Source organism: Strix aluco, chromosome 5, assembly GCF_031877795.1.
Source record: "Strix aluco isolate bStrAlu1 chromosome 5, bStrAlu1.hap1, whole genome shotgun sequence".
NCBI lineage: Eukaryota > Metazoa > Chordata > Aves > Strigiformes > Strigidae > Strix > Strix aluco.
The window spans coordinates 5,615,053-5,626,029 of NC_133935.1; the positions used below are offsets into that span (position 1 = coordinate 5,615,053).

Below are 10,977 nucleotides of genomic sequence, written 5' to 3' on the forward strand. Positions count from 1 at the left end.
GAACCAACAGGACACCTTCCATTACAACCAGGAGAACTGCAGTGGGCAGAAGGAAATTCTCCATTAACACAAAAAAGGGAAACTGGTTTGAAGACCATTATTCTCCACAGTCTGTGAGACCTGGAGAGCCACAGCTGAATGTAGTTGGTGGCCATAAACCTGTGATGGATTGTACCATGGGAACCATGGCAAACCACCACGGACTAGTACACATGACACGGTATGAATTGCTAAAAGGGAAGACGGAGGAATCTGCACAGCATTTCAAAGGAGGAGGAGAGGAAGGAAGAACTTGGGGAGCTATCACAGTGTCTGTGACCCAGTCCTTCTGTAAGACTTTACCTTAAAAACAAGACAGTTCGGTTTGGAAACTAGAAGGCTGCATGTTATTTGTCAACATATCAGAGGACATAGAGCACTTGAAATGGGAGAGTCAGGAAGGGAACAGCGTGAAAGCACAAGCAGTCAGCCAAACTGTTAACAAATATTTTCTCTGAGGTTCTGTTTTTTTAACTGGAAATATTTTTTTTTTTAAAGCCTGAGTGTATTTTTTTCCCCAGTTAAATCTATTTAAATTACACATGAAAAGATGGCCATCCATTTTAAAGTCCAGATTTACGGTAATCTATAAAAATAATTTGGCTTATATTACATTAAAAAATAAACTGAAGCACAGTATACCTGTTGCCAAGGCCTTAAAGAAAATCAACCACAAGCTTAGACAATATTAAAGCCAGAAAGCTTCGTTTCCCCTTCCAATCTGAATAATCATTAGGTGTGAGATTTATTACAATTATCATCTCAGTTTCTTAAGCTTTGTTTAATAAATATCCCAACTTGAAACATAAAGCATTTCTTAGATCTGTTCATCATATTTTACTTACAAGACAAATTGAAAATCTATTTTTTTGTTTTCCACTAGTCCAGTTCCACAAACATTTTGTCAAGACTGGAATAAACAAATTATTTACTAAATAGGACGTGTAGTTCAACAGTTTACAAAATCATGACACTGAAAATTTATGTGGTTTAAATAAATAATTAAATGCATGTTAACTTAGAGAACTACTTGTGTGTATATGTAGTCTCCTTGCTAACAAAAAAAAAGGGTTATTTTGTGAAAAGATTACTCTTAGTTTAAGGTTTCTGAATGTTCAGCAAACAATGAGAATCAGTCTTTCCTTTAGGGAAGAAAACCCTTAAAAATGATGCCTGCAGAATGTGATTAACATCACTTAATTCAAATTTGCTCACTTGGTGATTTAAACTATGATTAAAATCCTTATTAGAAATTATTTTGGTATGAATTAAACTACTATAAATTATTCACAACAAACCATCCTGCTGACATCCTCCAGCCTTTTATTGCTGTTATTCTGATGAGTATTACGTTCCAAAGCTTTTAGCAATGCATCCGTGGCCACTTTCCCAGCTTCTCCTTACCCAGGGAATGACTGGCTTCGTTACCATTTCCTTCAGCCATGCCACTCCGAAGATATGGAAGTACTTCTGAGCGACAGAAAAAACACATTCCCAAACAACTATAGGTCCTCTGCCTTTTCCACACCCACTTCCTTTGTGCCTCCACCCTCTGTGAGGTTGATGTTGTCCTGTCCTAGAATCAGCATCTTCTTTTGCATTGGCATGTATTAACGTCACCTTCCTCTGTGCTGTACTCCTACAGCTGCCCGACAGTTTGATCCCAGCTTCCATCTTCCCTACCTGTGATTATTTTCCAGGTATACGTCCCAAGTACCAGATCTCCAGCTTGCAAAGAACAGGCTGAACGCAATCGCTACCGTGTTTTTCCCATTTACCACTTGCTCCTTAAAATTTATTTTTCAAGATTGTAAACCATGCTCCCTCACAGCCCCTGTGAAAGACTTTAGCAAAGGCTTTCTCCTCCTCCAGCTGACTATACCAGGCACTCTGCGGGTGTATGGTTCACAGATCCTTCCCCTTGTTTTTCCATCTCATGGAACACATTTTCTTAGTTACACAAATTAATTTCTCTCTTGCAATGGTCAACAACACTTATCTCAATGAAGCAACATTTGGGTACGAGGTCTGCAGAACAGACAGAGCCATTTAAAAGGGACTAGGAATAAATCAGAAAACAATTCAGCATGCACAGTGGGGACAACAGAACTGTTTTCCCACCGTATCAGGTCAGAAAGAAAAGTTGTGGTAAGTTTGTTCAAGGGCACCAAGGTATAAAACAGTATTTTGTTTCTCCTGGATACCTGCAGAAAACACTAGCATTTAACTCCAATTATTTAACAATCATAGTGAATTTTTTAATGAATATTCATGTCAGGATTTAAGCATAAGTGTCAGTTCAGGTTCTGCAAACCTTTGCATTCCCAGCCAAAAATAGGTGTGTGCTGTCCTCTTGGTTGACTCAATACTTCAAATGATGTCACTCAACTGCTTGAAAGTCTCGTGAAAATCTAGGCTTCTTTCTTACCTTTTGGTAAATCCAAAACTCTTTTTTTTTTCCCTTGCGCTCTGAGTTTCCTTTCATCAAAACAGCCACCGTTCCTCATTTATACAGCAGTTTGGGAACACGTCAGGTGTTGGAATTTGGGAATCACAGAATGATTTGGGTTGGAAGGGACCTTCAATGATCATCTAGTCCTGCCATGGGCAGGGACACCTTCCACTAGCCCAGGTTGCCCAAAGCCCCGTCCAACCTGGCCTTGAACCCTTCCAGGGAGGGGGCAGCCACAGCTTCTCTGGGCAACCTGTGCCAGTGTCTCACCACCCTCACAGGGAAGAATTTATTCCTTTTATCTAATCTGTCAGTTTAAAGCTATTGTCCCTTGTCCTGTCACTACTGGCCTCGGTAACAAATCTTTGCTATAAGCACCCTTATACATGCAAAGGCCACAGTAAGGTCTCCCCAGAGCATTCTCTTTATTCTGGAGCCGTAATAAAGAAATGTGAGGGAGGAAACGGAGGCAGTTGTGACACTAAGGCACACCGGGGAGTGTTCGGTGACGAGAACAACTGAGGCGGCAGAAAAATGTGGCAGTGGAAGGAAGCCTGCGAGGGCTGCACAGCAGAGGGGAGGCTGCGGGGCAGCACTGCCAGCCTGGCAGGGCAGGGCAGGGCAGCAGGACGGAATCTCCGTCCTTTTCGTTTCCTACTGCCCCGTGGTCCCCGAGCGAGCGCAGATGCCGAGCTTCCAGCAGCCCTACGGCCAGACCGCGCTCTGTGCCCGGTGTGGGCACGGGGCCGGGCCAGGGGCCCGCTCCAGCCGCTCCTCCTTCCTTCCGAGCCCCCGAACGGGGCCAGGCCACGGGGCAGGGCCCGCAGCCCGCGGGCAGGGCGAGGCCGGCGGCCACCCCTCGGGCAGCGGGAGAGGCTGCGAGGCGCGCCCCGGCTCGGGAGGCGACGCGGCGGGCGGGGAGGTGCCTCCACCGGCGGCCGGGCCCGGCCGGGCCTCGCCCGCCGGGGCCTCCCGCAGCCCCGCGCCCGGCCGGGTGGGGGGGGAAGCTCGGCCCGCCGCGGCAGCGGGGCCGGGGCCGCAAGGGTTACAGCCATAGAGGCCGGCCGGCCGCCTCCCGGGAGCCGCAGGAAGTGCCGGCGGGGCGGGCCCCGGTCGGGGGAACTGCCCCTCCCCGCGGCCGCTGGCCGCGCCGCGCCCAGCCGGGGCTGCGCCCGGCGCCCCCTCCGCCCCGCCGGGGCCGGGCCGGGGCCGTGCCGAGGTGAGGCGGGCACGGCTCGGGGAGGGGGGGGGGAGATGGGGCGCCGGGCTGCGGGGGCGCGGGGTGGTTTTCCCGCAGCGTCGCCGCCGCCGGTGCTGCCCCCGCGGGAGGGCGGCGGGGGCTCGGGAGGGCCGGCCGGGTGCCGCCGCCAGGCCCCGCCGCTCCCGGCAGCTCCTTCCCCCGGCCCGGCCCGGCCCCCTCGGCGGGGGTGGCCGCGCAGGCGGGTGACAGCGAGGGAGGATGGAGCCGGTCCCGACGCCGTCGCCTCTCCCCTGGAAGCGGCGGAGCCGGGACGGAGCGGGCGGGAGGACGCAGCACCTGGCCGGGGGCCGTGTGGGGCGGCTGCGGTGGCCAGGCTGGGCGGGGGAAAGAAGGGGCTGAGGGCCGTGACTAAACGCGTTGGTCTTGCGCCAGGGCAGGGTCAGACTGGCTCTTAGGAAGTATTTCTTTGCAGAAGGGGTTGTTGGGCGTTGGAATGGGCTGCCCAGGGCAGGGGGGGAGTCCCCATCCCTGGAGGGGTTGAAGAGTCGGGTTGACCCAGCGCTGAGGGATCTGGTGGAGTTGAGAACGGTCAGTGTGAGGTTCATGGTTGGACTGGAGGAGCTTCAAGGTCTTTTCCAACCTTGATGATTCTCTGATTCTGTGGTTGTGTCTGGACCCTCCTTCTGTCCCAGCAGGTGATGGGAGCATGAGTGAAAATGAGGGGGATCTCCAGCCAGATGGGCCAGAGGCAACCGAACCCCGTGGGGCCATTTCAGACTTTTTCATGAGGGAAGCATCTCCTCCGGGCTGTGACCAGGGAGCGTCCCGTCCGAGGCCGGACCTTCTCTCTCCAGAGACGGGGCCGGAGAAGACCTCTCGCTGCGGCTTCCGCAAGCGTAAAGAGACGGTGGTTCCCCAGCGAGCCTTCATGGGAGAGAAGCCCTACATCTGCATCGAGTGCGGGCAGAGCTTCAACCGCAGCTCCGACCTGATCCGTCACCAGAGGATCCACACCGGGGAGAAGCCGTACGGGTGTGCAGACTGCGGCAAGAGCTTCAGCCGCCGCTCCCACCTCATCCAGCACCAGCGCGTCCACACGGGCGAGCGGCCGTACCAGTGCAAGGACTGCGGGAAGAGCTTCAGCCAGAGCACCCACCTGGTGCAGCACCAGCGCAACCACACCGGCGAGAGGCCTTATGTCTGTGCCAAGTGCGGGAGGAACTTCTACCAGAACTCGGGCCTGCTCCGCCACGCCAACTTTCACACGGGTGAGAAACCTTACAAGTGCCCCCAGTGCGGGAAGCGCTTCAGCGACAGCTCCAACCTCATTGCCCACCAGCGGCTCCACACGGGCGAGAAGCCCTACAAGTGTGCTGACTGCAACAAGTGCTTCAGCGAGAGCTCGAAGCTCGTCATCCACCGGCGCGTCCACACAGGTGAGAAGCCATACTTGTGCCCTGACTGTGGGAAAAGCTTCAGCCAGCGCTCGCACCTTGTCCAGCACCGTCGCACCCACACTGGGGAGAAGCCCTACAAGTGTGCCGAGTGTGGGACCTGCTTCAGTGACAACTCTACCCTCATCCGTCATCGTCGGACCCACACTGGGGAGAAACCTTTCAAGTGTTCCCACTGTGGGAAGAGCTTCAGTCGCAACTCCTACTTAGTCTCACACCAGCGGGTGCACGTGTGGTAGGCAGCATCACTAGGTGTGGCCTGGGGGTGATCTAGGGTGCAGCTTCTGATCCAGGCCTGTCCAAAATGTGCCTAAGAGACAAGGGGGTTGACACAGGTGTGACTACACCAGGGACCCTGGATTATAGGCAGCTGACCAGAGTAATTCCTTTGGTCCACGCTGCCCTTCTCAGTCACCTCCTCTTCCCAGTGCACCTCGGGCATGGACAGAAAGTGAGCAGTGGTTGTGGTGGGTAGTTTGGCATCCCAAGGCCCTGTCATCCTCTTTCCCCAGCACTAGAATTGGATGCCATCTGCCTCGTGGCCAAGGTACAGATATTTTCTCCCACCCCCCTGTGAGAGCCTGAGAAGGGATCGTGCAGCGCTGGGTCACATGATGAGAAGCTGCTTGGTCATGCAACATGTGTACGTGTGGTTGTGTTGAGGGAAATAAGATGGGAGATGGGGTCCTTAAGGGGCTTTTTTCCACTCGCAGCTGAAATGCTGTGACCTATATGATATTGCACAGGTCTGTGGAAGCTCAGCCTGCTTGTGGTCTAAGCCTGCTCCATACAGCAGTCAGGAAGGTCAAAGCTAAGTAAGTCCTGCTGAGAAGCTGGAGACCGTGTTATGCGCATACAGCCTGTGGGCCAGCTTGAAGCACTGGCAAAGACCACTTCAGTCTGCTTATGAAAGGAACGTGTAGGCATACCCTGAAGCAGAGAAGGAAGGCATGCCTGCAAAGGTGTCCTGCAAATGCTGCTAGGTCGGTCGGAACGAGGGAGCTGTGGCGTAGGGACGTGGCCTGTTCTGGGATCTCAGAACTGGTGGGTAACTGATGCAGAAAAACTATCATACCTGGAGGCTTAAAAAAAAGAATAATCAGAGTTATACTTGCTGCTGCTAAGACTATGGTACGCAACTTGACGGATGTATGGAGGTTGCCAGTGAGTTTGTACTGGTAGCCTCCTCCTTCAGCAGAATTCGGATTCACAGATACGGTTCAGGTGGGCTGGTGTAAGCTGCGTTGCAAAATACGACAGATCAATGGTGTACTAGGACTGACCTGATTCCATACCAGTATTTTTCAAGCCCCATTTTGACCAGTGTGTGTGTAAATACCATCTGTGTATGTATTCACATATATATGAACTAGCTTTTATACTAAGTGTATCTTGACACTCATATGTGAACAATCATGCGTGCACACACCATGGCAGTGGTCAAAAGGGGCAGCTGTAGGACACTACACCATATCAGTACTTCTCAGAATGATAAACATACTGTATATACTTGCATTTCTCAATAAGAAGCTGGGAAAAATGGGATTTGTACCAAAACATCTGAATTTTCATACCAGGACATTCAGTTTTACACTGATTACTTTGTGTGTGTGTGTGTGTATAAGATCTGGAATTGAGTTGCTTTATTTATATATCTATAAAAAATGTGTGGCCCCTATGGTTGCAAGGAATGACTTTTAAATGTCACTCCCCCTCGTTTTACACAGGTACATATCAGTGGCAGTTGTAAGATGTAACCCCCCCCGCCCCCCATGGTTTTAACTACAATGAATTGCAGTGCAACACTTTACATTGTTTTATATTTTTAGACTGTTTTGCTGCTGCTCATTTTAGTGACGATACCGACTGATGTGCTTATCCAGCACTGCTGGAGCTTAAAAAAGATTTCTGGTTTTGCAATGTACCTTACTAATCCTGCAGCTGGCTCCGTGGCTTCAGTAGGTCTCTAGAAAAAGGAATGCAGACTGAAGCCGGTGAAAGGACTGGAGCTGTGGTGGGGAAGAGATGAAGGAAATAAAGATGCCAAGAAGATCCATGGGTTTGAGCAGCTGCTGGCCAAGGATGCTTGTGAATGGCTTGCTCTACAGAACTTGCTGCTCTTCAAGGGATTGCAGGCATCCTTTCTGCAAGCCCCAAGCCACTTCTTGACACTCAACTGCTGATAAAATGTTATTTTCATATAGCTTAATAAAAAGGAGCTGTGGGAGGAGCATGAAATTGTTTGCAGCTCCTAGAGGAACAAGGCACCTTTATGTGCAGCTGCTCAGGGAAGTAGAAGGAGCTTTCAGAAATGGGGTGGGCTTTGTTTACACAGGAACCAAAGCCTTCATTTGCAAATGCACATTTTTGCTTTTAGTTTTGTGTTTGGGTTTGTTTTTTTTTTTTTTAATGAACAGCTTCAAACCAATGACTTCTTGATTTCTGTTCCACTTCTGGAAAGTGGTTCGGAAATGTGACTAATGGTCATCTAATTGGTTCCAGAAGCGTCAAGATTTTAATTTGCTAGCAGACTTTCGGAAAGGATACTACAGCTCTCAGTTGGTAGACTCATTTTTAACTGAACTGAAAGGTTATTTTGTGGTCCAGCTGTAGAACTGATCGATTTGTGTGGGTCTGTCCCATTCCAGTTTGTTTCCTAAAGGAAATCTACAGCACTAAAACTGTCTGTCTGGCTGCGAAGCCCTGTTTGCCAGGGAAAGGCATCTTGTGAATGCAGCTTTTCTTTTGGCAATCTGAACGGAGTCGCTGTAGCAGATCAATAAAATCAAACCCAGGTCTGCACATAGCTGAGCTCAACTCAAAGGGAAACCCTCACATCGAGATTCTGGTTTGAGAAGCCAGCTGGCCCTGAATATGCCTTCGCAGCAGTCCTCAGAGCATTTCTTTTCCTTTCTACATGCTTTGTGAAGTGCTGTGTATAGTTAACAGTGCTCTATAAATTAAAAGGATTGACGTGCGTTTATTTCTGAGATCTTTATGGACTTATTTAAAACTGTATGCCAAATCAAAGTGGCCTTAGGGTTCACAGCACATTGCCAGTGCAGTAGTCTTAGCGGCTAGGATTGGATTGCTCACCAGTGTAAGCACATTTCTGGAGTTCCTTTCCACAGCCACTGTTAGTTTTCCCTGTTCAGTGTCACTTGGCTGAAATAATTCACTTCCCCTAGCCTGTCTGCCCTTCACTGTTTGTGATCATCTAGCTGGAGAGGAGAATCTGGGCGCCACCCTTCCTTTGCTGTTGCAGAAGTGACAGGGTATGTTCCTCTTCTTCCAGGGATTTAGTTGCTTTGTGGGCAGCACCAACTCACGAGCCAAATTCAGAAGACAGAGCATGTGCAACAAGTCAGGAACCAGAAGGTTTACTTTCACAGCAGCTAGCTCACTGGCTTCTCTACCAGCTGTCTCCTCCCTCAGGATCATAGTGGGAGACTACTGGAAAAAAAGCAAAAGGTAATTAGCTACCATCATTTCGGCAGACCATCCCTGGCACACTCCATCCCAAACCCGTGGTCACCAGCTGGTGCCCAGATCCTCCTGCCAGCTGAGGGAACTCTGTAGAATACTGTAAATTCCTGTCGTGCTAATGGTGCTTAGATACTACAGTGAGACTATGGCACTTTAGAAATACCTAAGATAGGCAAACGGATGAATGACATCTCTGAAATAAAATTTTTCACCCTAGTCTTCTTTGTTATCCCATCTTTTTTTCTTACTTTCTCCCCAGAGTGACCTGAGCATCACAGTTTTTGGCCCCTGGCGGGACCAGATTTGGAAATACATGTGTCATCCTTCACAAAAGGATGACTGTTACTTAGCAGAGCTGCTGTGCAATGCAGTTAAGAATCCAGAGGTGAAGGGTATTCTTAGAATTGGTTTTCATTTTCATCTAACATCTCTGCATGAATCTGAAAAGCCAGAGGATGGCATACAGTGCTCACCATTCTTTTATGAGGGAAAGTGGCAGAGCCTTATTCTGCAGTGACACACCATTCTGCTAGTAGATAAGCCTGGTTCTAGCAGAGCTGCAGCTGCTCTGAGGAGATTATCTTCCCCTGTTCTGTCACCTGGGTTGTATGGGACCCAGTTTTCCAGTCCCCTACTGACAAAGCGTATGTAATAGTGATGACTGAAATACAACTTCTTTTACATTCCTCTTTGCTTCGTTGTTTATGACTGGGAAAACAGATTTCTTCTGATCTTGAACAAGAGGTGTGTTTTGCGTGTTTAATAAATTTTAAGAAATATTTTAAGAGTGATCTCTAAAGCAATTTTTGAGATAGATCAAACAAACAGAACTGCCCTTGCATGCACAGCAAACTTCTTTGTGGCCCTGTTTTCTCTTTACCTCAACAACACTGCTCTGAATAGCCAGAGACACAACAACAGAACCCCCATCTCTGAAAAAAAAGGAAAATATAGGATATTTCAAGGAGATGGAGCTCACAGAGGCCAGAAGAGGCATTGCTGGGGTAGTCTGCTTTGCTGCCTTTGCCCTTGTGTCCCAAGCTCTGAAGGGCCTTTAGCCTTTCCATGCCAAACCTGATACATCTCGTAAATCAGCTGCTGTACCTCTCAACTGTCCCCTCCCCTCTCTCATTCAAGTGCTTGCTGGCTTTCTGAATGGGAAATGCATGAATCTACCTGATAACACTGTTTTTGCAGTCCTGCTGGACTTGGACAGCTGTCTGGTTTTCTTCTCACAGGCCTGGCCCGTTTGGGACATTCATTCACGTGAACAGATGGGAGAGCCTAGGAACCAGAGCGCATAGGAGCCAGAGACTTCTCAGGGGAAGAATTTTCCTTTTTCTTCCTGAGGCTTTTTATGGAGGAATCTGTAACTGCAGATAGCTGACTCTGTGCCTGGGGCAGACACTGGGATGGGTGGGACAGCAAGGTCAGAGCACAGTAACCTGTCCAGGGGTAAGTAAAATCACCCATCGATTAAAGCAGGCCACAAACATCCTCGCAGATGCAGGGAGTGCCAAGATGTGTGAACTCCTCTGTACCCTTCCCTTTGGCACTCTCTGTGCAAAGCACAGCTCTGTTGGGTGTAAATGTTGGCGTTGCTTAGAAGAGACTTGTCTGAGCAGCCATATGGACAGGCAGTTCAAAATAACTCTACCATGCCACAGCAAACCTTGGCTGCACAGCCTCGAGGAACTGACCAAAGGAACCTTCATCCAAAAAAGCAAATCCACTCACAGAACTCGCAGTAAGTCTCAGGAGGCCAGACCAAGTAAGCTGCTTGGAAATGCAGCTGGCCTGACCCCTGACAAAGCTTCCTCAGAAAGGTTTCTCTGGTAATAGTGCAAGCACAACTGGCCTGTACAAGCCTATCTCCCTGCCCTGGGCGTGGGTAAGGGTAACGGCATGGCAATATTAAGAAGGACAACACAGACAAAGTAAAACTGGCACAAGACATTTTGCCATCACAAAGGTGAATGGTTGAACCAGGCCACAATTTGAGGGAAAGCATAAGCAGGAGAGATTAAAATGGGATGAACAGCTAGGAGGAAACACTGGGGAGTTGGATTTCCTGAGGCTGCTGGGAGGATGAGGTGGTAACAGCTGCTTGGGAGAGGGTCACCATTCTCCAGACACCCTGAGTAGTTGCTCCCTCATATCTGGACTTCTTTTGGCTTTCTTGCTTTCCAGAGCTTTTGCAATTCTCCTGCTGCTGGTCATACATTGCTTTGGGCCATTGCCTGCTACATCTCTACCTCAAGCTGACCTTCACCAAAATACTGCTGAACTCTACCTAGCTATGGTTCAGGTGGGTGTGCTTTCCCATCTTTAAGCACAGAGCCACA

General features: G+C 49.5%; 1 protein-coding gene across 3 annotated transcripts; it reads left to right on the forward strand.

Annotated features, from left to right (window-relative positions):
- The first annotated feature begins 3,620 nt into the window (after nt 1-3,620).
- LOC141923947 (uncharacterized) lies at nt 3,621-8,850 on the forward strand. 3 transcript variants are annotated; one of them, XM_074825695.1, is made up of 2 exons: nt 3,621-3,710; nt 4,388-8,850. In XM_074825695.1, exon 2 carries the CDS (start codon nt 4,399-4,401, stop codon nt 5,383-5,385), a length of 987 nt encoding a protein of 328 aa, XP_074681796.1. In that variant the 5' UTR covers nt 3,621-3,710; nt 4,388-4,398; the 3' UTR covers nt 5,386-8,850. The 3 variants fall into 3 exon arrangements, with proteins under 3 accessions (XP_074681796.1, XP_074681798.1, XP_074681797.1); XM_074825697.1 differs by having other exon boundaries at nt 3,662-3,710; nt 4,385-8,850; XM_074825696.1 differs by lacking the exon at nt 3,621-3,710 and adding an exon at nt 4,237-4,280.
- The last annotated feature ends 2,127 nt before the right edge of the window (nt 8,851-10,977 follow it).

Excerpts from the sequence above, each read along its gene's own strand:
- LOC141923947 (XM_074825695.1), top strand. The coding sequence starts at position 4,399 with ATGAGTGAAAATGAGGGGGATCTCCAGCCAGATGGGCCAGAGGCAACC.